At 41.1% G+C, this 27,203-nt stretch overlaps 2 protein-coding genes across 4 annotated transcripts in view; both read left to right on the top strand.

Moving 5' to 3' along the window:
* mtmr11.L (myotubularin related protein 11 L homeolog) overlaps positions 1-11,789 on the top strand; it is a 34,118-nt gene extending 22,329 nt beyond the window's left edge. For both annotated transcript variants that reach the window (XM_018231396.2, XM_041573504.1), the window contains 12 exons: positions 1,854-1,935; positions 2,805-2,946; positions 3,048-3,135; positions 4,075-4,163; positions 4,489-4,613; positions 4,839-4,911; positions 5,527-5,597; positions 6,164-6,336; positions 6,481-6,651; positions 6,761-7,003; positions 8,377-8,646; positions 9,514-11,789. In XM_018231396.2, the coding sequence (XP_018086885.1) occupies positions 1,854-1,935; positions 2,805-2,946; positions 3,048-3,135; positions 4,075-4,163; positions 4,489-4,613; positions 4,839-4,911; positions 5,527-5,597; positions 6,164-6,336; positions 6,481-6,651; positions 6,761-7,003; positions 8,377-8,646; positions 9,514-9,672 (1,686 nt within the window). In that variant the 3' untranslated portion in view covers positions 9,673-11,789. The remainder of the gene's footprint in view (positions 1-1,853; positions 1,936-2,804; positions 2,947-3,047; positions 3,136-4,074; positions 4,164-4,488; positions 4,614-4,838; positions 4,912-5,526; positions 5,598-6,163; positions 6,337-6,480; positions 6,652-6,760; positions 7,004-8,376; positions 8,647-9,513) is intronic.
* Positions 11,790-14,784: 2,995 nt separating this feature from the next.
* Positions 14,785-22,620, top strand: sf3b4.L (splicing factor 3b subunit 4 L homeolog). 2 transcript variants are annotated; one of them, NM_001093325.1, is given in 6 exon segments: positions 14,785-14,825; positions 15,961-16,089; positions 17,215-17,751; positions 18,545-18,706; positions 20,408-20,539; positions 22,094-22,600. In NM_001093325.1, coding segments are annotated over 6 exon segments (1,152 nt in total). In that variant the 5' UTR covers positions 14,785-14,791; the 3' UTR covers positions 22,252-22,600.
* Positions 22,621-27,203: the final 4,583 nt, after the last annotated feature.

Raw genomic sequence — 27,203 nt, 5'->3', positions numbered from 1 at the left:
GCTACTCGGACTCACTACTTCTCTTTGGCTAGGGCAACAGCTGTGGGGTTATTATTATTATTACAGGTATGGGACCTGTTATCCAGAATACTCAGGACCTGGGGGTTTCTGGATAATGGCTCTTTTTGTAATTTGGATCTCCATACCTTAAGTCTACTAGAACACCATGAAAACATTAAGGGGGCGATTCACTAAATTCGAGTGAAGGATTCGAAGTAAAAAAACTTCGAATTTCGAAGTATTTTTTGGGCTACTTCGACCATCGAATGGGCTACTTCGACTACGACTTCGAATCGAAGGATTCGAACTAAAAATCGTTCGACTATTCGACCATTCGATAGCCGAAGTACTGTCTCTTTAAAAAAAAACTTTGACCTCCTAGTTCGGCAGATAAAAGCTACCGAAGTCAATGTTAGCCTATGGGGAAGGTCCCCATAGGCTTTCCTAAGTTTTTTTGATCGGAGGATATTCCTTCGATCGTTGGATTAAAATCCTTCGAATCGTTCGATTCGAAGGATTTAATCGTTCGATCGAAGGAATAATCCTTTGATCGTACGATCGCAGTATTTGCGCTAAATCCTTTGATATTCGAAGTCGAAGGATTTAAATTCCTAGTCGAATATCGAGGGTTAATTAACCCTCGATATTCGACCCATAATGAATCAGCCCCTTAAAGGGTAGTTCACCTTTAAGGTAACTTTTATTATGTTATAGAATGGGCAATGCTAATTGACTTTTCAATTGGTTTTAATTATTTATTTTTTATAGTTTTATAGCTATTTGTCTTTTTCTTCTGATTTTTTGCAGCTTTCAAATGCGGGTCACTGTCCCCTTCTAAAAAACAAATACTCTGTAAGGCTACAATTGTATTGTTATTGCTACTTTTTATTACTGATCCTTCTATTCAGACCCTCTCCTGTTCATATTCAAGTCTCTTGTTCAAATCAATGCATGGTTGCTAGGGGAATTTGGACCCTATTTACCAGAATGCTTAAAATGCAAATTGAAGAGCTACTGAATAAAAAGCTAAATAACTCAAAAACCTTCAATAATAAAAAAAGAAAACCAATTGCGAATTGTTTCAGAATATCACTCTCAAAAGGGAACAACCCCTTTAAATAAACCCAATAGGCTGATTTTTCTTCCAATAAGGATTAATTATATCTTAGTTGGGATCAGGTACAAGCTACTGTTTTATTATTACAGAGAAAAGGGAAATCATTGTAAAAATGTGGGTTATTTGGATAAAATGGAGTCTATGGGAGCTTTTTGGATAACGGGTTTCCGGATAACTCTATATTAATAACAAGTGTTTTTAGAAGCATTGTCATATTCAGCAGTGATGAACAACAGATGGGCGTTTACCCTATAAATACACAGACTCCATATAATAAACTGACCAATGCAGGAGGCCCTGCCCTGTAGACCTGAGCTCTGATAATACTTTTGCAGAATTAATTTGAGAATGTCCAACACCTCAAATACTGAGAAACCACAATGGAGATGACAAACGAATGCAACGCTAGTTACACTGTGATATCATTAACAGAAAGTGAACCTGCACAGCTTGACGCATAGGGTTTAGGTTGAGTGGTGTATATAATTTAATAAAAGCTCACAACAAAGAGAATATAAAAACAATACTTCTGAAAGTGTATGCAGCTTTATGGAAAGCAAGCTCTTCTTTTAAATAGGATATCACCTGCCCTTAAAATGAGTATCTGTTTATTGAATTGAAACTGCAGCACCACCGCCTGGGAGCACACTGACCTGCAGATTATTGTACTGGAAATTGTAGTAACAAACATTGTAATTTGTGTAATACTGATATTCCTGCCATCTCTGGTGTGTAGATCACAAAAGCCATCCTCCAGTATCAGCAGAAGAGCTGCCTGACAATGAAAAAAAAGAACAACACTGTCCTCAAGAACTTAGGTGAGAAATGCCTTTAACTGGACAATGGTTGTTATTTTTATTGTGCTTAATCCTGATTCCTTCATTCCGACCTATTAAAGCTCATTTACTATGTGCAGGGCGTGGTGTAAAGTGCAAACAACTGGCATAAAGTGCCACGTCTTTTGCACCATACCCTAGCCCAATGATCCCCAACCAGTAGCTCATGAGCAACATGTTGCTCTCCAACCCCTTGGATGTTGCTCCCAGTGGCCTCAAAGCAGGAGCTTATTTCTGAATTCCAGGCTTGGAGGCAAGTTCTGGTTGCATAAAATCCAGGTGCACTGCCAAACAGAGCCTCAATGTAGGTTGACAATCCCCATAGGGGTTGCAAAATGGCCAATCACAGCCCTTATTTGGCACCCCAATAAAAATTTTCATGTTAGTGTTGCTCCCCAACTCCTTTTACTTCTGAATGTGGCTCACGGGTTTAAAAGGTTGGGGATCCCTGGCCCTAGCCATAGTCTTTGTGCTCCGGAGTTTCTCCCATGAATACAGTGCGGCCTGCGTTCAGTAGTGGGTGCCTTTGCACCCCCTTGGGGCCTGGGTGCTTTAACTTGTGAGGTCATGGAAGGGCGTTTGCAAACTTTCCTTTATATCAAATAAAGATTGTCTAAAATAAAGTCTTAGTCAGAGAAAGTAACGTAGCTGTCACCAATAACATATATTTTTATGCCAAGGGGTTTTTGAGAATAATTTGCGGTTGTCTCTTCTATGCAATATGTTCTTCTCCAGTGATAAACAGTATGAGAGCTATAGTGCCATAGATAAGTGAAACGGAAGCCGTTCTGCATGTAACGCTTGCATGGTGTGGTTTCCTCTGTGTCAGCCGTGTTGCACTGTGGTTGCAGATAACAAACAGGATGGTTCACCAATGGATTTCCCCACGCAGCTTTTTGAGTCTTATAGTGACTGGGATAATGAGATAGACAGGCTTGGGGCCTCGGCCTGGAGAGTGAGTCCCGTCAATGAACGATGTGACACTTCCACCAGGTAACGAGCAGAGGTCAAACACACAATGATCAATTGAGAATATTGAGAAAGAAATCTACAGGTGTTGACCAAATATCCCTTCCCGACCCATGTGCTTTCAGTTTGTCCAAGTACATTGTGGTTCCCTGCAAGCTCCTGGACAATGACCTGAAGAAGACCTTTGCTCACTTCAACCAGAGGCGCATCCCTGTGAGTCTTTATTCTGTTTTCTTTTACATATAGTGAAGAGAAGACTTTTCACCTGTACTATATATATATATATATATATATATATATATATATATATATATATATATATATATATATATATATATATATATATATATATATATATCTATATGCCTAAAGCAGTGAGCCATGTGGAGGTCCAGTCTTTGGTCAGAGGCCCCTTCAGCTCATAACAAGGTTAGGAGTCTAGGAAAACACAGGTATATCAGTCATTTAGCTGTAGCTTCAAGATGATTTAAGACAGCAAATACAAAAAGCAAGCTGGCTTTCTCCCAGTGCTGGGCCTAAGGATCAGGGTGCCCAAGGTAAGCACCCTCTGTTCATTTGTCTCCTGGAAGTGGGCAGAAGAGGCATATGCCTAGGAAGCAGCAGAGGGAGGGCATCAGGCATGTACCTCTTCAGTCTTCCTACCCCTATTCCTGGCCCTTGTGCCCCCTGACCGCCTGCACCCGCTCCCCCTGCATCATGACCATGCATGTGTGGTAGCGGAGGTGGAACAGGAGGCCAGATGGATTGCTTAGGGTGCCTGTCTGGTTAGGCCTGGCACTGGATCAGGCCCTACTTTCTCCACAAATCTCATCCTATATGGCCTTTGGGACAATTCAGTGAGCCCTGAGAGTGGTGCCAGTTCCATCATTTGGGAACCACTGTGCTAACGTTACTAATTTAGGGTTGTTCAGTAACAGGTGTAAATGTTGATCTAGGTGCAATACCCCATAGCAACCAGTCAGAAGTTACTATTAACATGGTCTGCTGTGGGAAGATTAATGAAAGTAAACTTCTGATTTCTGAATTTCTGAATTGCTCAATGTGGAACAAACTAGCAAATAACCTATAGGAAGTTGCTGAGGCAATTGTATTGTCTAGTTAATAATTTGTATTACCCCCTCTTATTTACAGAGGTGGTCTTGGCATCATCCTGGGGGAAGTGACTTGCTGAGATCGGCTGGATTTGAAACCAACACTGATCCTGATAAAGAAAACATGAGGTAAAGAGAACCCAACCCAAATGGTTGAATTGAAATGTAAACTGCTTTGATTGGAACATGAAAGAAGCGTGCGTGATGATTTTTTTTCAGTCATATAGGGTTCGAATTCCATTCGACCAAGCTCTTGGATGTGGGCAAATCGGATGCCTGATAAAAAATATCTTTGGTTCAGCCAAATCCTGAACTGAATCCAGGATTTAGTGCGTCCATAATCCAAACATGCCCACTCCATCTTAGATTTTACAAAAGCATTGAATTATTTCTGACTATATAAGTGGAAGCTTGAAGATAAGAATGTGGTAACATATCGATTCTCTGTCCCCAGGTCCATACGGTCCTTGCTGTTTGCCAACCATTCCCAGTGTGTGATTGTGGACACGAGTGAAGAACTTCCGTCTGTCTCAGATATCCAGCTCTCCTATGGGAAACTGCGCAGCCTGTGCTTAAACGGTACCAGTAATATATTATATATATATATATATATATGGGAATTAACCTTTGAAGGGCCAACCTGGAGGCCACTCTGACCATGAATATAATGATAATCACCATGAAATCCAACTTCCTTTTATAAGAGTTGATGAACACAATAGATATGATTGTATAAAGCAAGGTTACCCATCTCGGACAGCAAGGAATGTGCAAACTGAATATATTTATGTTTGTTGCTTGCAGATCCCTCTGTAACGGTGTCCGATGAGAAGTGGCTCTCTAATTTGGAAGGTACACGATGGCTGGACCATGTCCGGTAAATATTCCCAAATACAAGGTTGATTGGCTACACACAATCCCAGCACTAATCAAATCTCGCTGTGTTAGACTATTAAATGCTTTCATGTGTTGTGCAATGATCCTGCTGATGCAACAGCCAGCCAAATATCTGTTTGTGCTTAACGCAAGAATATTTCAGACATGGATGAGATGGAACCATCTGCTAATTATGTGAAAGTCTATGGCTATGGCTCAAATCATTGAGATACTTGCTGTAGATGAAGATCCTTTCTTCCTTGTCAAGAAATTGGGAGTTATTTAATGGGGCAAAGTGAAAAGTGCAAAGAAATTATTCCTGTTGCACTTGGATTTATCCATTAACAAAGAGTTTCTCTCCTACCAGAATACCGGTCCACCATAAGTCACCACAGCTAGGTGCATGTTATGTTAGAACCCAGGCCCCAACATGTGCCTGAATGTAATCCACAGTTCCTTCTTCTTTGGTCAAATTAATGCTAGAGGTAATTGAACATGCATACAGGTTCAACCTATCAGGGAGCTGTATGCGTGCTCTGCACAATGACGCTGCTCACCTCGGCCTTCGGGATTATTCACACGTATACCCTAATGCCTGTGCTTCTTCAATTTGCAGGCTTTGCTTAAAGAAGTCCAGCGAGGTCTCTGGTTTTCTCAGTGAGGGGAAACGATCTGTGGTTCTTCAAGGTAAAGTGTAGACACAACAGCTATAATAACAAGTCACATTCCTGGGCTTTAGGTGATTGAGAACTTGGTTCACACAAGCCTAGTATCTCACTGAGATCAGAAGGGATGGTCTCTAAGGGCAATAGGTAGTCTTGGATTGGCCCAACAGGATGCCGAGTAGAACCCTGGTGGGTCCCAATCCTTGTGTGGCCCACTGGCCTAAACACCCCCAACTAAACCCTCCAGCTACGATCTTGTATATAGCTTTGCCCGCCCTGCCCCTGGTGATGTCATGGATGGGTGGGTTTATTTGGGAGTGGATGGGTTGGGACTTGGGCTTGCATGGGTGGTTGTTCCATCAATGTACCAGCAGGGTACAAGCAATTACAATGAAAATAATGACGACTCTTTACAAAGATCAACTGTAGGGACATCTAATGACCAATCTGGAAATGACACTTTAGCCAAAAAATATACAAAACTAGTTTACTCTTCTTCCATGCAGCATATGGCACATTCTACTAGAATATCACCATAACATAATATGTGTTTATGATGAATATTTTACGTAATATTCCATTACACAGAGTCGGAGGACCGTGACCTGAACTGTCTGTTGGCATCTTTGGTTCAGCTGATGTCAGACCCTGTTGTTCGCACAATATCGGGGTTCCAGAGCTTGGTTCAGAAGGAGTGGGTATCTGCTGGGCACCCCTTCCTGCAAAGGATCAATCCTTTCAAGGAAACGGACAAGGATGAAGTGAGTAACTTTTGAGTTAAAAGAACATATGTGGCTGCAACAAACTCAAGGTTGATCATATCATGTGATATCAAACTCTGCCTCCCCAGATGTTGCCAAACTGCCATTGCCAGTTGATTAAATTATATCTCCCTTTTTTTACAGTCCCCGGTATTTCTGCTTTTTCTGGATTGCGTCTGGCAGCTCATTCAGCAGTTCCCAAGCGCCTTTGAATTCACAGAGTCCTACCTGCTAGCGCTACATGATAGCACCCTCCATCCCTTCTGCAGCAGCTTCATGTACAACTGTCAGTGGGATAGGATCAGGGGATGCCAGGTATTCACTTTGCATAATCCAAGAAAATGAGTATCTTTTAGAGCTTAGATGGTACATTGATGTTCCATAGTTGCTGCATGGCTAAACAGTGTGCATTTTTGTGCCCTAGCAGAGACAATTCTATAGCCAGACATACACACCTGTCAACGGATGGCGAGACGTTGTGCGGGACAGGATTCTGCTTAATGGAGATTACAAGGCGGCAGAGGAAGAGAAACCAACTCCCGTAACTGTATGGCAATGGGATCTATTTTACGATCATTTGCGCCGGCAACAGTTCAGGAATCCAATTTACCAAAACAAGGAGCGGACCATGCAGAACGGCAATGGGATTATGGACAAGACAAGTAAGGTAAACCATGGAGCATCTATCCACATGGATTTACATATACATATTTACCCATAAATAGAGTACAAGGTATCTAGCAACAGTGTTCAATTTGTTCTCTGCACATTTGCTGACTTCGCATATTATAAAAGGCAAGCTTTCAGGACTGCTTAGGTCTCTTCTTCAGGCATGGTATAATATGTATAGTTGGTAGCTGCCATATTAATGTAGACAAGAGCCTTCACTCTTTAATGTTGTTTATGGAAGTTGTTTAGGCTACAAACATCTTTAAATGGTTCAAGGGACCTCTGCCATTGACTTCTATATGACCTCGACAGGTTTTAGCTGGAGTATTTTCAGATTCAAGCTATATTCAGGGGTATAATAAATCTCGAAAAATTCAAGTTTTCATTAAAAAAAAACCTGAAACATTTGAGGTTTTTTTTACCCTGAAAATTTGAGTTTTTTTACCCTGAAAATTTGGGTTTTGCCTGAAAAATGCCCTCGAAAACTACATTTATTTGGGTAAACAACAACTCGACCTTTAATAAATAACCCCCTAACTGAGTGTAGCAGTGGTGTAACTAGATGTTACTGGGCCCCACAGCAAAATAATTTTAAAGCCCCCAACATAACCAGAGGTTGTCCTTTTTTTACCAATATATGTTGAAATCGCTCATTATTTGGGCCTCGTAGGGCCCCCTATACCTCCTGGCACCCCCTACAGCCGCAGGGTCTGCTTCCTCTGTAGTTACGCCCCTGGAGTGTAGTATACTGTGAAATGGTGCCTCAACATTGATCAGCATACTAAGGGGGTTATTTACGAAACTCTGAATCTATGTCATTATTTTATGAAAAAAAACACAAGCAAACTCCCATGCTCGATTTGACCTTATTCATTAATTAAAAAACTCGAATTAATGGAATCGGGAAAAAAAACCTAAAATAAAATCGAGCGAAAATCTGAATCGTCCGATATTTTCTGACTTTTCCCCCTGAATCGCTCTATTTTTTTGGGGGTTTTTATCGGGCTAAACCAGGCGCAAACCATGATATCTTCAATTCAAATTGAGATAGGTGCCTCTCCCACTGACTTATACAGGACCTCAACAGGTCTGAGATGCCGGAGTTTTTGCCCCAAAAAGCTCAACCACATAAACCACACTAATTGTATATTTAGGGTAGCTGCCATATTTCCCAGTTGAAGAAACTGTAGATTGCAAGTGGTGCTTTTTGCAAGCAGGCTTTTGCTATGATGTGCTTTCCTTATCTTTGATCCAATTATATCAATGTAAATTATATCCGATCAGTGCAGCTCTTTTAGATGTACCTGTCACTCTTATAGTGAAGCTTGTACTGAAAGTAAATGGAAAGTTGTGTATTTTCATGTTTTTCAGCTGGATGCTCCCAATCAGAGCCAGATGTACCGGCTTTCCAGGGGGTCTCTTGTGCTGCAGTCCCCACTCTTGTCACTTAAGAACAGCGCTGTGTCAAAGAAAGGTGCGCGCCGATCCCAGTCCTTCGAGAACCTACTGGATGAAGAGAGGCAGTTCAGGGGTACCATCAGCACCCAGAATTCTACCAGCGACCTCCTTCAGCCTCTATGTGTGGGGCCATGGGTCCGGCTGTGGAAAAGATGTTATTTGCGCTGTACAACTGAAATGCAGGTAATGCCTATAATATTTCTTGCTGGTTATGATTTAAAATATCAAGAGGCTTGATAAAGGGTCCAGTTGGGCCCGAAACGTTGCCCTATTGTGTATATGTATGGGCTAATAAAACACTGAAGATTTTTTCAATACTACCGGTGTGCTACTGGATTTCTTCCATTGGATGTGAAACTTGACCCAGCTTGCAGGCAAAGGTCCTCCAGTTTAGCACCTGGACCTACACAGGTGAATATAAGAGGGTAGAGCACTCCTAAATATTTGCTTATGATTTAAAATATAGACTATGGGCTAGGGGGAAGGACTGTTCCTGCTGAACTGTGCTAAAATGAGTACCTATGCTAGTTTTTGGAATATCTCTGTAGCCTAGTACAGGGGGATATAAATGCTACCATGTGTATCTCTCTGTAAGACTTTGAGCAAAGTTGTTCCATCTATGAAGAGTTCCTTTTAAACTCCTATTTATCTGTCCATCATCCCCAGTATTTTCATGCTGCATGGATCAGGACTGTAAAGTTGGATGCCCATGGATCAGATTTTGCCCTCCAATTGATTTGTACGACCTCCAGACTGTTCAAATGAACCCTATGATTTTATTATATGGGAATAACTGGCCCACTATATGGAAACACTTGGACAGCACTGCTCTAGATTACAGGACCAAGTCCCCTTGTAGCTACAATACAGGATTATAACACAATATGAGGGTTATGGGAGGGAAAAGAACAGGTTGCAGCCAGAATGCTGGATTACATACATATATATTAAGATGTGTATTATGTATATGTCAGTACTCATTATTTCCAGATATTATTTTATTATTTAATGCATTTAATGCACCTTGTTGACTTCTTCTATTCCTGTCAGTTGGACCTGCCGCCTCCATCAGCTGCTGCTTTGGCCAAGGAACTAAAATCTCTTCTGGAGAAGCTCAAGAACTTTCACATTACCAATTGCCAAGAACCTAGTCCCAGCCTTACAAATCAGACTGGTGGGAACAGCTTCTCGCCTTCCTCTTACGGGTAACGGGCCCATTCTGGAACTGCTCCAGACAAGGCAAGAACAACGGAGAGCTGACTTGGAAGTGCTCTGGGAGATTAGTGGTTTGAATCCCTATGTCAGCTCCTTGGGACCCAGCAGAAGTCCCAGAATGCAGTGTCGGCACAAGGAGGCTTGTTTGACTGCTGTAAAGTGAATGCCGTTAAAGTGCTGTTTAAACAACTCACCATATAACCCTATAAAGGACCAGCCAGGCTAAAACGCAATGAATGGATGAGGGTGTTATGTAAAGAAGGAATTTGTGACTCTGTAGCTGATCTGTAATTCCCAGCATCGATGAGAATGTACCAGTTTCTGGCCCTGATATATAATTGACAGGTGCATAAGTTGCCATTTTAACAGAACTTAACATGTAACCAATGCCAGATTAATTATAGCAGCCCTTGTAAAACATCACAAGTATGGACTGGATTCCTTCAGCTGTTGTACAGTAACTATCCCATGATCCTCTGTTGTCCAAATGAAAGCCTGGCTAGCTGTGACGTATCAGAACTGTAGTTATAACAGCATAATGGCAGGATGTTGTCTAAATGTGTTCCTGTGGTGCCCTCTTCTGGTGTAATTCTCTGATACAACCAGAGTTTATTATATATGGTATTATATATTATATATTTGATTACATACTGTTCCCTTTGCACTTTGTTTAGTTTCCTGCTGCTCCTATTAATTTACCTTTTCTAGGATACTCCTGCAATTAATGGCCGTATGTCATGTGCAGCAATTTGTGACACCAAAATTTGCCAAATTGCCTTCCTCCCTCCCTCGTCTGACATCAGTAGTAAATATCAAGGTGCTGACAACGCATTTTGTGCTACGGCATTGTCAGCCATTCTGTGTAAAGTTGAAATTCTCAAAAGGGCCCTCCTCCCCTGTACCAGTATTCCTAAGGCAGAGCAGCGGGTTTGGAGGCTACAATGATCAGCTGCTTCACTTTTACTCCTTTGCCCACTGGCGGCGAAAAGAAGCACGTGCACCAGAAGCCAATCTGGTCCTGGTTTCTAATATGCATTCTTCAGATCAGCAACTGGGGTGCAAAAATGAAGTGGACAACCTTAGGAAGACTGATTCTGGGGGGGGGGCAAGGATATTTTGGGGAGCGAGACTGTGGCAATTTGGGAGTGGGCGTCTTTGCAGGGTCCCTATGTTGATTAAAGCTGGCCATAGAAGCAAAGATAAAGACATACGAAACAAGGGTTTGTATAATTTTCGGACCATGTGCGGCTTGTCCCAACATTTTTCGTGCCATGGCAAGTGGTCGTTTAGTCAATCGGACAGATTATACGTTTTCTGTCGGCTAACGATAATATCTCTGCATGTATTGCCTATCTGACTATATCAATGGGTGACTGTCACTACTATTTTTAGGACTTTCGTACGATTGCAGTCTGTCAATTCATGGCCAGAACATCGTCTGATTTGTTCTTTTTTTCTACTTTACTTAATCTCAATGGTTAGTTGTGGGTTGGGAAATTGCAACAAAAGATCGTCTGTCGGACATAAGAACAAAATCTGCACATCTATGACCATCTTAAGTGGGGGTTAGTTCTCCTTTGAATTCATTTTCACCAACACTGTTTGACAATATTAGGGGATGATTTATGAATATAGGTGCTGCTAATAGCAACCAATCAGCAACTGGTTGTCAGTCTACTGCAAGCACACGACTGCTTCTGCAGTGTTCATAAATCAGCCCCTTAATATCTATTGCCTCTATTTCTTTTGAGATATATATATATATATATATATATATATATATATATATATATTTATATATATATATATATTTATATATATATATAGATATAATACTTGGTTTCTCAGAATTGCCCAGAGTAGCATCATCTTTTTATTTATGCCATTTTAATGACTAAATTAGTTTTATTACATGCAGATTGATTATGGCTCTGAAATTACAAAGATTAAACTAAGTATGCAAAAGTAATGTATGCCGATTGCTCTTTGTGAAATGACACGTACATTGCTTGGTACAGTGTAATGAGTTGTACATATCCAATGCAATGCAATGTCTCTATGCAAGTTTCTAAATGTGAGATATTTATAATAAACCATTTCTTTTGTTCATATGTCCCCTCTCTGACTGCATATACTGTACTGTTACTTACCCAAAACTGGGGCTGGTTCCGGGGGGAATGGGGGGGGGCAGTTGGAATGTGGGAGCATTATACTCTTATGCTGCTCTTCATTTGGGGGATACCAAGGTGCATGCACCCAATGGACCATCTATGAAAGGACCACAAGCTGACAGCGAGCAGCTTTTTTTCTCGTTTCTTCATGTCCACCTAGGAAAACATTAGCCATATACGTTGGTTATTACCCTCTACTAAAAATTAAACCAGAGGTTACTTCATAAATCTGGTGTAAATAAAGTCTGGAGTATGACAGGAAAATGCTCTGACTGGCTATATGAACTAAAGCTATCCACACATATACATATCCATATAAAAACCCATCATCTAAAAAATGACAAGAGGCACACAAAGAACCATGGTTTGTAGAAGTTTGTAGCAACACCCTCATAATACTACACCCATTTCCACATGGAATGGCAGCATCAAAGTAGCTGCATCAATATTTTAGTAAAGACACACTGTTGCCCCTACCATTTTATAACAAATCACGATTCCCAATATTTCACAGTCCGAACCCAGGTATTTCATGTTACAGTCTGACCCCAGGTATTTTATGTCGTATTCTGTGCTAAATGCTGCACCCCAAAAGTCCTGTGCAGGCAGCAATGAGCACTCCTATACTGCTTGTTGGGTTCAGCACTTAATATAATGCAAGAATTGATGTCACAGTGAAATCTGTGACAAAACTTGCATAAGGGATTGGTTAGATTGGGATATGACAAGAGGGTTCAGTTCAAATCAGGACTGTTCCCCCAAAGTGGGACAGTTGGGAGGTATGATATGACCCATTTGCTGGTCAAAATCAGACTGATCAGATAATAATGATCCAATGATTGTATCATATCGCAGGACTATGCAGACCCATCAGGAGGGGACCTTGTCAATGGGTCAATGTTTATCTTGCTTATTGAGGGTTTTCTAACCTGCCCAATAGTGTACAAGAGCCAGTAAGCTGCCAGCTAGTTCTGGAGAGGCCGACTAAGTAGCATCATCTGCATCCTATCATGTACTGTAGAGACTGGCAATTTGTGGATTTCTGGCAAATACAAGGGCCTATTTTGAATCCCAGTCCAGACGAGACAGTCATCTTCAAAGTGAGTGAAAGCCTGGTTACAACCTGGGTCCCCTCCTGCCATCTCACTCTGCGTCAGGTCCTTTTCTCAGCAATCTTGCGACAGTAGTATACACATTTGTAGCCAATGCCGTCCTTGCATCAACTGCGCATATTCTGGGTCAGCAACAGTGTGAGATATCACTCACAATACCGCTGCACTGTTCTCCTTTTTATAACCAGGAGACAGCAAATTAGGGGGGCGGGGTAAGGGGCAAGGTATTTTGCTTTTACCACTTAAGGTGTAAAAAATTAGACTGACAGCCATATTTGATTAGCCAGCAGACACAACTCTGTATTTGGCCTCTGAGGGCTTCTGAGGAAGTGACTAGCACAGTCATGAAATGCATTAAGCCGTGCTCTCCCCTGTCTGCTTTATTTGTCTGCATCTTTCCCATGATTTTGTGCAGATATCTTCAATAAACTTTGATTTTTATCTATACACTCTCATTTATAAATCCTGCAAACGGGAAGCTATGAATGTGCGTCCGGTGACCTTTCTGTATTTGGCCTCAACAGAGATCTCAATGTAAATGGAGACATTTTGTCTTTACATGTGCCCCCTGTAGATTTTAATTTTTCCTCACACGCAAAGTTCTTTATGCCTAGTTAGTGCCCAAAGAAGCAAATACCTTCTTTGTCTCTGCCCTGAAACCAGGCCAGCTGACATTACTGGTGCATTCATGTCTGGAATGGACTAGGGTTGCCACCTTTTCCAGAAAAAAATACCGGCCTTCCTATATATTTATCATTTTTACCTATTAATAACATTGGGATCAACTATCAACCATCAGCATCTGGTTGTCAGTAGTCTACTGCAAGCACACGTCTGCTCAGGCTGCAACCCTAGAGTGGACTGAGATTCAAATCAGGCCCTGGCATTTCAAGTACACACAGGCCACAACTAGGGTTGTCACCTTTTGTGGAAAAAAATACCGGCCTTCCTATATTCTTACCATTTTTTCCTATTAATAACATCAAGCATAATTTTTACTGGCCAGGCCGGTTAAATACCAGCCAGGTGTCAACCCTAGCCACAATTAGGGTTGCCACTAGGGTTGCCACCTGACTGGTATTTTACAGGCCTGGCTGGTAAAAATGATGGTTGATCCCAATGTTATTAATAGGGAAAAAAGATAAATATATAGGAAGGCCGGTATTGTTTTCCGGAAAAGGTGGCAACCCTAGTTGCCACCTGGCTGGTATTTTACTGGCCTGGCCGGTATAAATGATGGTTGATCCCAATGTTATTAATAGGAAAAAAGGTAGATATATAGGAAGGCTGGTATTTTGTTCCGGAAAAGGTGGCAACCCTATTGTCACCTGATCGGTATTTTACCAGCCTGGCCTGTAAAAATTATGGTTGATCCCAATTAATAGGGAAACAAGATAAGTATACAGGCCTGTATTTTAGTCCAGAAAAGGCGGCAACCCTAACATAAACAGCTTCCCATCATCAGCCCAATAAATAGTGACTGTCTCTCTGGCCTTTGCCAATTGCCAAATATACCTATTAGTACCTAGTTACCCAGTCACAGCACATTACTAATCTGGGCCTGGGGTGCTTTGATGGTAAAATCTAGTTGGCTAAGGCTGCAATCATAAATTTCCCAACAGTACACTACTACACGTTTGCTTTTATTAAATATTTTCCATTCCAAACGGCTCAGCCAGAAACTAAGCAATGTCAATATTATGCATGTTGATAAAGTTATTCAACGTACAAAAAAAACAACTAGTGGTAGCGGAAGTAAGCGCTCCGAAACAGGAAGTAAGGAAGCGGAAATTGAGGCCGCGAGGTGGCTGAGTGGTTGGCGGCGAGAAAATGGCGGCCGGTCCGATATCTGAACGGAACCAGGGTGAGAAGTATACAGGCTGCGTATGGGCTGCAGGGGGTGACTGGTACTGAGGGGCGCTGTATGCACGGGGAAAGTAGGGGTAGCCGGGGCTAAAATGAGAGAAAGGCGGGATTACAGAGATTAGAGCAGTTAGGAGACCGGCTGCATTTGTGCATTAGATGTTTTCATTTCTGTGCAAAATTCCTTTGCGAATTAAACTGTTTTAATATCGACTCTGACCTCTAGTCATAGGGATGTCACGATATTTAGAAGGATATTTATCTGCCTCTCTCCCACCAATCCAGACTGAGGAAAGGAAAATGCATAATGAAAGGACATTCAATGCTAAAGTAAACCTTCATTCCTCCAGTGGCTACACAGTTGTCTGTGAATGTGATGCTATTGCAAGAAGTACTTGGCTGTCTGTTTATATGCTGCATTGCTGGTTCTGACATCTGAAACAATCAAACAGAAGCCATTCAACATGCTATTTTACTGGCATGGCTAGGGTTTTACCTGCCTGACTAGTATTTTACTGGCCTGGCTAGGGTTTTACCGGCCAGGGCTAGCGGTTTACCGGCCTGGCTAGCGCTTTCCCGGCCGGGCTAGCGTTTTACCGGCCGGACTAGGGTTTTACCGGCCTGGCTAGCGCTTTCCCGGCCGGGCTAGCGCTTTCCCACCCGTGCTAGTGCTTTACCGGCCTGACTTGTAAAAATAATGCTTGACCCAAATGTTAATAGGGAAAAAATCGAAATATACAAGGCCGGTATTTTGTTTACAAAAAAGGTGGCAACCCTATTCAGGAGTTAGAACCAGAGTAGAGAAAAGGCACATATACTGCTTTCAATATCAGCTTTCCTGTAGATCCATAGGCTTTTTTTTAAATAAACGTATATTGAGAATTTGCTTAGCATTAAATATACTTTCGTTTTGAAATAAAACTTTATTGGTCCATATCTCCTTTCAAGCAACACCAATAGTTTAAAGGGAAAACCAAACGCTTCTATTACTCTTCGTTGTTGTATAGGGCTGAACTGTCATAGCCAGCGGATAAATAATCCCATATAATAATGGCGTGGGTTGAAGGATCTGTGCATTATAGAGGGTTACAATAGCTGATTAGCAGTGTACTGTAACTTTTCCTTTTTGATTTTAGATGCCACAGTGTATGTTGGAGGCCTGGATGAAAAGGTGTCTGAGCCTCTGCTATGGGAGCTCTTCTTGCAAGCAGGACCGGTAGTGAATACACATATGCCCAAAGACAGAGTCACAGGGCAGCATCAAGGTAAGATTGGTACTTCTAAACCTTTATTTCTTCTAGCTGTGTATACAGAGGAATGCAGGAGACTGCTGAATGAAGAGGAAAAATAGAGCAAGATGTTATAAATGTCTCCCGTGGGTGCACAGTGTTGGGTGCTAGTGATTCCTGTGTTCTCAGCTGGTAGCCGGCCATTTGAACACCCCCACCGACAAGTGTAGGCGATGGAGTGCTTGTAGATATGTTTCTTTAAAGGAACAGTAACACCAAAAAAGCAAAGCATTTTAAAATAAAGCCAATATAATGAACTGATACCCTGCATTGGTAAAAGCTGTGTGTTTTAGAAGTACTACTATAGTTTATATAAACAAGCTGCTGTGTAGCCATGGGAGCAGCCGTTCAAGCACAGGATACACAGTAGATAACAGATAAGTACTACTATAGTTTATATAAACAAGCTGCTGTGTAGCCATGGGGGCAGCCATTCAAGCACAGGATACACAGTAGATAACAGATATGTACTACTATAGTTTATATAAACAAGCTGCTGTGTAGCCATGGGGGCAGCCATTCAAGCACAGGATACACAGTAGATAACAGATAAGTACTACTATAGTTTATATAAACAAGCTGCTGTGTAGCCATGGGGGCAGCCATTCAAGCACAGGATACACAGTAGATAACAGATAAGTACTACTATAGTTTATATAAACAAGCTGCTGTGTAGCCATGGGTGCAGCCATTCAAGCACAGGATACATAGTAGATAACATAAGTACTACTATAGTTTATATAAACAAGCTGCTGTGTAGCCATGGGGGCAGCCATTCAAGCACAGGATACACAGTAGATAACATAAGTACTACTATAGTTTATATAAACAAGCTGCTGTGTAGCCATGGGGGCAGCCATTCAAGCACAGGATACACAGTAGATAACAGATAAGTACTAATATAGTTTATATAAACAAGCTGCTGTGTAGCCATGGGGGCAGCCATTCAAGCACAGGATACACAGTAGATAACAGATAAGTACTACTATAGTTTATATAAACAAGCTGCTGTGCTATAGAAGCTGCCATGCTGACTTCTTAGAGTATATGTGTAGATAACTAGTGATACAGTCTCTGATCTTTTTATTTTCTTTACTTCAGGTTATGGCTTTGTGGAATTTCTGAGCGAAGAGGACGCCGATTACGCCATAAAGATTATGAACATGATCAAGCTCTACGGGAAACCCATCCGAGTAAATAAAGCCTCCGCCCACAACAAGAACCTGGATGTCGGCGCCAACATCTTCATTGGGAACCTGGATCCTGAGATTGATGAGAAGTTGTTGTACGACACCTTCAGTGCTTTTGGGGTAATATTACAAACCCCCAAGATCATGAGAGATCCGGACACGGGCAACTCCAAAGGCTACGCCTTCATCAATTACGCCAGTTTTGATGCCTCTGACGCAGCCATCGAGGCCATGAACGGACAGTACCTGTGCAACAGGCCCATCACTGTTTCCTATGCCTTCAAGAAGGACTCCAAAGGAGAGCGGCATGGCTCAGCTGCAGAGAGACTACTGGCCGCCCAGAATCCACTTTCACAGGCCGACCGGCCCCACCAGCTTTTCGCCGATGCCCCTCCCCCTCCATCTGTACCAGCTGTCATTACTTCATTGACAAGTGCAGTTGCTGCAGGTGGGTATTCTTGCTTTTCTGTTGCCATGAAAACTGGGACTGGTGAAGCTAATGTGGGGCTGTAAGTGGCAGAATTGTAGTTTTGTTACAATAGGAGTGTTGAAAGTTGACTTTCACTGTGATGGAATAGATGTCTGGCAGGTCGTGTGATCTACAGGAATCTTGCTATTTCTTAAAGGAGAAGAATAATGAAATGATTTATTATAATTTTAAATTATAAGGGTTAATGTTTCCTCTACTGTAAATAAGGATATTAGAAGTCACTGAGGGGTTCTGTAACCATATAAAGGCACAAGGCTGCAGACTGAGTTATACAGGGAACTCTGAGTATCACTCATGTATTATAAGGGATAATGCACCCCCTACTGTAAATGATAAGGATATTAGAAGTCACTGAGGGGTTCTGTGAACATATAAAGGCACAAGGCTGCAGGCTCTGAGTATCACTCATGTATTATAAGGGATAATGTACCCCTTACTGTAAATGATAAGGATATTAGAAGTCACTGAGAAGTTAAGGAATTCTGGGACCTTCTAAACCAAAGCTATTGACAGAAAGTTTAGGATGGTTAGTGCTGCTGTTTGTGTTATGTTGTAACAGCTCATATGAGCACCCTGTAAAACAGATTTTGTGGATCTGTGTTGCAGCATTTCGCGGTGACCCCACATAAATCTATAAACCTTATATGCTCTGTCATGTCAGAGAACTGTTTTTGTAAATAGTATGGATACGTTTTGCAAGTATCCTCAAGGATGTAAATTATTCATGACCTAATTTGATGCTTTCTTGCAGGTCTTCCCACGTTTCCCCCTGTCCCTCCACCTGGAGCAATGCCTCCTGGGATTCCACCCTCCATGCCTCCTCCACCAATGTCTCCTGTCACAGGCGCTGGGCAAGTTGCAGGCGCTTCTTCTCAAGTCCCACTTCCATTTCAGTCTACCGGAATGCACCCAGGTAACTTGTCTTTTCAGTCTACAGCAATGCACCCAGGTAACTTGTCTTTTCCAATGCTGAACTACAGGGATCAGTGGGGCTGGAGGGTTGCATGTGTCTCGGCATAACTGGGAAGGATCAGGGGCGTGGCTTAAATTGTCTAATGAAGAAACAACAATACAAACCACTTCTGTATAACCAGGAAAGTCCTCTAATATGAATTTCCCCCTGCACAGTGCTGAGCTTTTTGTAGTAATATGTAGGAGGCTCTGCAAATACACATGTTGCTAACACATGTATTTAGCTAATGTAACATATGGAAATTCCGCTTTCAAAGGACAACTCTACCCCAAAACACTTACTTCCATCCTACATGAATGGAAAAAAAATGCAATGGTTTTAAATTTTGAAATGTAATGACTACTGGATGCAGAATATGTTTGGCTTCTTCTACCTTAAGAGAACCAGAAAGGGAAAGACATTCACTGCTTTCAGCAGAACAAAACGTTGTAAAATTATTGAAAATGTTTAATAATGGAACATTGGAAAGGTGCTTCCAAGTACCTGTTCTTTCAGTTTGCAAAAACTTGTTTTTAGGTGGTGGACCCTTTGATAAAAAACCTGTTGGAATAATATTGCTGCCTTGTAAGCAGGCAGGCCTCATCTGGAGTATGGGGGCAGTTTTGGCTCCAGTCCTTAAGAGGGATATAAATGAGCTGGAGAGAGTGCAGAGATTAAAGGTGGCCAAAAGAGCAGATCCCTCCCCGATGTGCCGACATTGAAGTGGGCAATATCGGGCTGATCCGAGGCCCTAGGGCCTAACGGTTGAATCAGAATGGAGGCGATACGGCGGTCAGATTGCAGGACTGCATCAATAAACAGATGTCGTGGGATTTTATACCCTGCCAGATCGACATCTGGACGACTTTCGGCCAGATATCGATTGGGGGACGGCCCCACACACAGGCCAATAAGCTGTTGGCAGCTTTTATCGGCCTTTGTATGGGGGCCTTAAGTGCAAGCAAATTGTTAGGCATGGAAGACTTAAATGATGAGGGCAGATTTTAAAACGTTGGGGTTGTTTTCTCTGGAGAAAAGACACTTGAACGGACACATGGTTACTGTTTACAAGTACATTATAGACAGGTAGTGCCCGGGAGATCTTTTTTTCCCCCCATATAGAGGATCACCGTACCAGAGGCCACCCCTTTACATTACAGTAAAAGAACTTTCAAGGGGTTGAACTTGATAGACATTGGTCTTTTTTTCAACCCAACTTAAAAGGGGTGGCTCACCTTTTGAGTTAACGTTAAGTATGTTAAAGGATGGCCAGTTCTAAGAAACTGTTCAATTGGTCTTCATTATTTATTTTTTATAGTTTCTAAATTATTTGCCGCCTTCTTTTGACTCTTTCCAGCTTTCAAATAGGGATCACTGACCCCTTCTAGAAAACAGATGCTCTGTAAGGCTACAAATGTATTGTTATTGCTACTTTTAATTATTCATCCTTCTCTCCAGGCCACTTCTATTCATATTCCCGTCTCTTATTCAAATCAGTGCATGGTTGCTAGGGTAGTTTGAGTGCTAGCAACCACATTACCGAACTTGCAAACTGGAGAGCTGCTGAATAAAAACTAAATAACTATAAAAAAAACACAAATAATAAAAAATGAAAAGCAATTGCAAATTGTCTCGGAATATAACAGGTTTGCATTTCCACAGGTATGCAGATGCAAATGCCTCACCCCTCTATCCCAGGAGCATCACCGCTTGGAACACGCCCACCAGGAATGGGACCACCAGGACCCCCTCCTATGGGAATGCCGCCAAGAGCTCCACCATTTGGAGCCATGGGTAAGTCCAATAATAACTGTTTCCTGCTTGTATTCCTACTAGCTAAAAGAGAACTTTTTAAATCTTATAAGATGACTTTGTGTAGCTGCTTATCACGTTACTGAGAGGCACTATACACTGACACTGTGGAGTAAAGGTGTAGTTCACCTTGAGACAGGTGCAGAATTTTGTATCTAACAATTATAAAGCATACAGTGCCTTGCAAACGTACTTACACCACATTTCTCATTTTCCTGATTCTCAAATTTCAAATTGAAATGTTCTAATTGAAAAAAATGCGTTGGGGCATGTGTTCTGTTCCCGGGGCAAGTTTATACAGATGAAAAGCAATTGTCATTTTTTTGCCTTAAAATTGGCTAAAATAATTACCATATTTACTATATAAAAAGCTGGCAGTTAAGGGATCCTTAGTCAAGTAGCCAAAGGTTAAAGGACATTCCATGGAATTAAAGTGAACTAAAAGTACAAAATACTACGGTGCAAGTGTCAGTAGACATTGTGGGTCCAGATATCCGGAAGTATCATCGTTGCAAAGTACTCGGCTGTCTCAGTTCTCACTTCCCAGAAAAGGTGACTAGTGAGAGAAGGCACAGAAAGGCCACCAGTCAATTTAAAGGAGCTACAGGTTTTGATGACCCTAATCTGTATGTAAGGCATAAAAGTACAGGTATGGGACTGGTTATCCAGAATGCTCGGGACCTGGGGTTTTCCGGATAACGGATCTTTACGTAATTTGGATCTTCATACTTAAGTCTACTAAAAATAAATCTAAACATTAAATAAACCCATGGTTTTGCTTCTAATAAGGATTAATTATATCTTAGTTGGGATCAAGTACAAACTACTGTTTTATTATTACAGAGAAAAAGGAAATCATTTTTAAAAAATCAGATTATTTGGATAAAATAGTCTATGGAAGACGGCCTTTTCGTAATTCGGAGCTTTATTGATAACAGGGTTCCGGATAACGGATCCCATACATGTAGTTGTTACCCTGTGAAAGCATGTCTGAACTTTGCCAGAAAGAAAGAGATTGAGGCATTAGCGATGCAGGAACATGGATAAGACGATATAGAGTGAATGCTGCTGCACACAAGCACCCACCAGTATTAGGGAGGAACATGTTCAATCACAACTTACTGAATGTGCTATTAACATAGGACGTGGTGTTAGAATGTGGAATATATTGTGTCCAGCTCTAGTAGTAATCTGCCAATAAATAAATGTGGGGTCCAAGTTCAGCTCCAGCGTGCTACACTCTGCAATCTCATACATCCTAGTTCAACACAGAGCACGAAGAAAATGGCGCACCCAAGGAGCCGACTTTTCATCCGTTAAAACTAGAAATTTATTGAAGAATCCTTAAAAATGGTGCCCAGCCTACATTATGTTCTGTGCACGATTTCACAGTTTTTAACGATTCTTCAATAAATTTCTATTTTTTAACGAATGAAAAATCGGCTCCTTCGGTGCTCCATTTTCTTGGTGCTCCAGTAGTAATCTGGCACACTTCATTTATATCCAAATCTTGTAATATTAATTCTTGTTTTCCAGGTCACCCAGGCATGCCTCCAGGTATGAGGCCACCACCCCTGATGCCACCATACAACGGCCCACCAAGACCCCCGCCATATGGTTACCAGCGTACCCCAATGCCCATACCCCGACCTGCTCCACCTCGACCTCCAATGAGACTCCCCATGACTCAGTGATCAGAAGAAATGGACTCCCCTTCAGCCTGTGTAACAAGTCCATCAGAAATCATTTAAGCCCATCTCATTTCCCTTTCAGATCACATATAGAAGCCCCCCTCAGTTTGCTATTAATTCACTTGTACAGAATTGTTTTTATAAATGGGAATTCATCCACAGGCATCTGTTGTCCTTTTACATTCCATGGCTGCAATAAATATCCGCGCAGTTTTCATGTTGTAGCTATGTGAACTGCTTCAATAAATGGAAAATGCCGCAGACGTTTGACATTTTTCCCCAACCCATTTTTTAAAAATCGTTCTTAAACTGGTTTAATAACTTGTTTTTTTATATAAAGGTTTAATTGTAATAAAAGGAAAAAAAACGGAATAGCGGCTGGGTCTTTTTGGTGGGAAAGAAGCAGCGTTCATAAACGTCTACATAAAATCAAGTGCGTCTGGTAATGATGTAATTAAATAAAAATGGGGGGATCTGTGACTAGTAAACATGTAGGGGCAGATTTATCAAGGGTATCAAAAAGACCAACCGAAATTAAATCAAAGGGTTTTTTTTTTTGGCCGAATAGGTCCGTTTTCAATCGAATTCGAATCGTACAAATCGAAGTGATAGCGCATTCGTATCATACGATTCAAAGCTTTTTTCAAAGTCCACCAATTGACTTCAAATGGGTTCTAGGAGGTCCCCCATAGGCTAAAACAGCAATTCAGCAGATTTTAGATGGCGAATGATCGAAGTCAAATTTTTAAAAAGACCGTACATGATAAATTTCAAATTTTCAAATTTTTTTCAAATTAGTATCGAATTTGGACTATTTTTAGTACACAAAACTTAAATTTTTTTCTAATTTTCACTTTGACCTTTGATTAATCTGCCCCTAAGGGTCGAATTGGAAATTAAAATTTTCGAGTTCATTACTTGATCAAAACTCACAAATTCGGATTGGGAATAATCCAAACTCGAGTTCGAGATTTATCATACCTGGATCCTTGGAACAATTAGAATTTAACTATTCGCCACCTAAAACCTGCCGAGTTCATGTAGAAGTCAGTGGAAGCGATCCAGTGACCCACTTTCGAGGTTTTTTTTCGCTGCAAAAACTCGATTCGAGTTAAGTCGAATTGGAATTGAGTTTTTGGGAGGGTAATATTCTATCGAGTTTTAGATGTTCAAGTAAAAAAAAAATTTATAGAAATTCCGACCTTTGATAAATCTGTCCCGTAATGTAGACAAATATTGTTGGGGGGGGGGGGGGAGTTCACATTTCAAAAGGAAATAATTTTTTGGAAAAATGAATCATGGAAGAAACTGTGACAGAGCCCTTGTGCTTTAACGGGTGGTTCACCTTTAAGTTAATGTTTCAATACCTTCTAGAATTGCTAATTCTAAGCAACTTTTCTATTGGTCTTTATTTTTTTATAGGTTTTAATTATTTGCCTTCTTCTGACTCTTTGCCGCTTTCAAATGGGGGTCACTGACCTTTAAAAACAAATACTTTTTAAAGCTACTTTTGCTACTTTTTATTACTCCTCTTTCTCTTCAGGCCTCTCCTATTCATATTCCAGTCTCTTATTAAAATCGATGCATGGTTGCTAGGGTAATTTGGACCCTAGAAACCAGATTGCTGAAATTACAAACTGGAGAGCTGCTGAATAAAAAGCTAAATAACTCAAAAAACGCAAATAATAAAAAATGAAAACCGATTGCAAATGAAAACCAATGGCAAATTGACTCAGAATACCACTTACTATATAATGCTAAAAACTCATTTAAAGGTGAACAACCCCTTTTATTCTTAATCTACATTTTACAACAATAGCCTCGCACTACTGACCTAATCCTCTGTATCGTTTCTCCTTACGTAACTGTAACAGACACACAGTGCAAGAGATCAGGAGGCCTAATTGGACCAGACAAATGCAAAACCAACACATTTTGTGCAAACTCATTACCTTGTTTAACAGACAATGCTACAGAAGTCGCCCGAAGTTGCCTTACGAGGAACATTCGGGTGACTTCGGAAAACGAACTGCCGTGTATGATTAGCGCCGGTGTTTTTTTTTTTTTTTTCCATTTTAGCCGGTGCATAGTGAGGGAAGGTGTTTGGGGAGATTGGTCGCTGCAAAGACGAGGCGATTAGTCGCCAGGTGACCAAATCTCCCCCAAAACGCCAAGTGTGGCCTTACCCCCAATACATTAGCACAATGGATCCCAGTTAGGGCTTAGGAACTAGGGAATTCTTGCCATTCCTTAACCGTGAGTAGAAAAGCTGTAACCTCACACTAAGGAAATCATTTCGTCCAATGCGCTTTTTTTTTTTTGCTGCAGTAACTGCTATTCAGTTTGACTTGTGAATGAAAGTTTTGCACAATAAACAAAACATTTATTAAAAATCTAAATAATTTATTGCATTATCAACGCATGCTTATAAAGCAGCAACATATTCCGCAGAGCAGTACAATAAATGGGTGGGTGTATACACTAAATATTAGGTATTCACCGAATACAGGATTCGGCCTTTTTCAGCAGTATTCTGATTCGGCTGAATGGAATCCAAATTTGCATATGCAAAGAGGGAAATCACGTGACAAAACAAGGAAGTAAAAAATGTTTTCCGCTTCCCACCCCTTATTTACATATTCAAATTAGGATTTGGTTCGGTATTCGGCCGAATCTTATGCGAAGGATTCAGGGGTTCGGCCGAATCCAAAATAGTGGATTTGGTGCATCCCTACTGAATTTACAGATTACGTACAAAATGACCAGAGGTGAAGAGGGTCCTGTGATTCATCTCCATTTTCCCAATTGCAATTCCAATCTTGGAGGAGGGGGTTTGTGATTCTCTAGGGTCTCTTATACACGGCCATTTTATCCTGCATTTTTTTGTTTAATGCGCATTAAAATGCAGGTTTGAGTGCAAACAATTGCATTTGCTAATTGATTCCGTTATATTCTTCCTCGCTGTACCCATGAGTGATCTGACGCGTTCTACCTCATTTATTGCGTTTGTTAAGACGCAGGATGTTGTATTTTCTTGTGCTGGACAGCGTTCAGCTATCCCTAGAATAGAGGGTTGCATTTGGAACGGAAAAACGCAATTTGCTGTGTGAAAGGAGAAGCTGAGTCCAGAAAGAATACAATCTCTTGCCTTGAGCCACCATTTTGTGATGGTCTGTGTGCTGCCTCAGAGATCACCTGACCAGAAATACTTCAACTCTAACTGTAACAGGAAGAAGTGTGGAAGCAAAAGACACAACTCTGTCTGTTAATTGGCTCGTGTGACCTAACATGTATGGTTTGTTTGTGTGCACCGTGAATCCTACGATCCCAGGGGGCGGCCCTTATTTTTTAAAATGGCAGTTTTCTATTTATGATTACCCAATGGCACATACTACTAGAAAAGTATATTATTATGAAAATGGTTTATTTACATGAAGCAGGATTTTACATATGAGCTGTTTTATGCAATATCTTTTTATAGAGACCTACGGTGTTTGGGGGGTATAGTTTTCCTTTAAGTGCACAGTGCTAAAGTGCAGGGTGCTCTAAGTCATACCCAAAGGCATAGGCTCCAAATGCTCCAGAGCCCCAGGCCAAAAGGTGATGAAAGCGTCCAGAGTCTAAAATAAGTGCTTTAGGGTGCTACGATACAGCTTCGGCCCACAGCCGAATTGGGTATTTCTTTTTTTCTGCTGCCGGAATTTAAATGGTTATCCAATCAGAAAGATCCCACTCACCCTAGTTACCAGTCAGGCATGTAAGAGACCGGAAGGTGAATAGGAAATTGTCTGAATAGAAAAATAAATAATAGCATTATAACAGATAAGCTCTGTAGCATACAATGGGATTCTTCAGAACGTATCTGTTATCTACTGTGTATCCTGTGCTTGAATGGCTGCCCCCATGGCTACACAGCAGCTTGTTTATATAAACTATAGTAGTACTTATCTGTTATCTACTGTGTATCCTGTGCTTGAATGGCTGCCAACATGGCTACACAGCAGCTTGTTTATATAAACTATAGTAGTACGTATCTGTTATCTACTGTGTATCCTGTGCTTGAATGGCTGCCCCCATGGCTACACAGCAGCTTGTTTATATAAACTATAGTAGTACGTATCTGTTATCTACTGTGTATCCTGTGCTTGAATGGCTGCCCCCATGGCTACACAGCAGCTTGTTTATTTAAACGATAGTAGTATTTATCTGTTATCTACTGTGTATCCTGTGCTTGAATGGCTGCCCTCATGGCTACACAGCAGCTTATTTATGTAAACTATAGTAGTACTTATCCCAAATCCCATATTAACATTGGAAGTGAATATAATTACTTACTGTAGACTCCAGACTGCCCCCTGTAAAATTAACCAGCTCAGGAAGTATAATATAGCAATTATATTCTTTGGAGCGTTCCCAAAACATTGGCAACTCCCATGAATATCACTTGATATGCCCTTTAATGTCACTGTTTGATATAACCCCAAGCAAACTGCCCTCCATTCATCCTTATTAGAATTACCTGCATCAGCAAATTTTCATGGCAGAAATGGCAAAATTATATGAAGGCAAAAGGAAAAAAAATGTTATTTTTTTTTAAACATACAAACACATTCAGGCTGGTTTATTGGCTCCTGCAAAATTGGTCTCGGTGTGGTGAATGTGATGGGGACATTAGATTGTAAGCTCCGCTGGGGCAGGGACTGATGGGAATGATGTATAACCTCTGTAAAGTGTTGTGGAATATGTCAGCGCTATAGAAATACCAGGAAACGAATCATATTTCCAGCAGACAAATTCCTACAGCTGTAAAGACTTCACTTAATATCTTAATATTCACACCCATTCTTATTCATCTTGTAGTCTGTGATTTAAACCCCTGCTCAGTTGCTAAAGCCCATCATGCGTTGTTGTATTCCCACTTCTTAGTTGGTCTCAAAGATTATGTTTATCAACCC

The sequence above is a fragment of the Xenopus laevis genome, chromosome 8L (assembly GCF_017654675.1).
Source record: "Xenopus laevis strain J_2021 chromosome 8L, Xenopus_laevis_v10.1, whole genome shotgun sequence".
In the NCBI taxonomy this organism is placed as follows: Eukaryota; Metazoa; Chordata; class Amphibia; order Anura; family Pipidae; genus Xenopus; species Xenopus laevis.
This window is presented reverse-complemented; position numbering and strand designations above follow the sequence as displayed.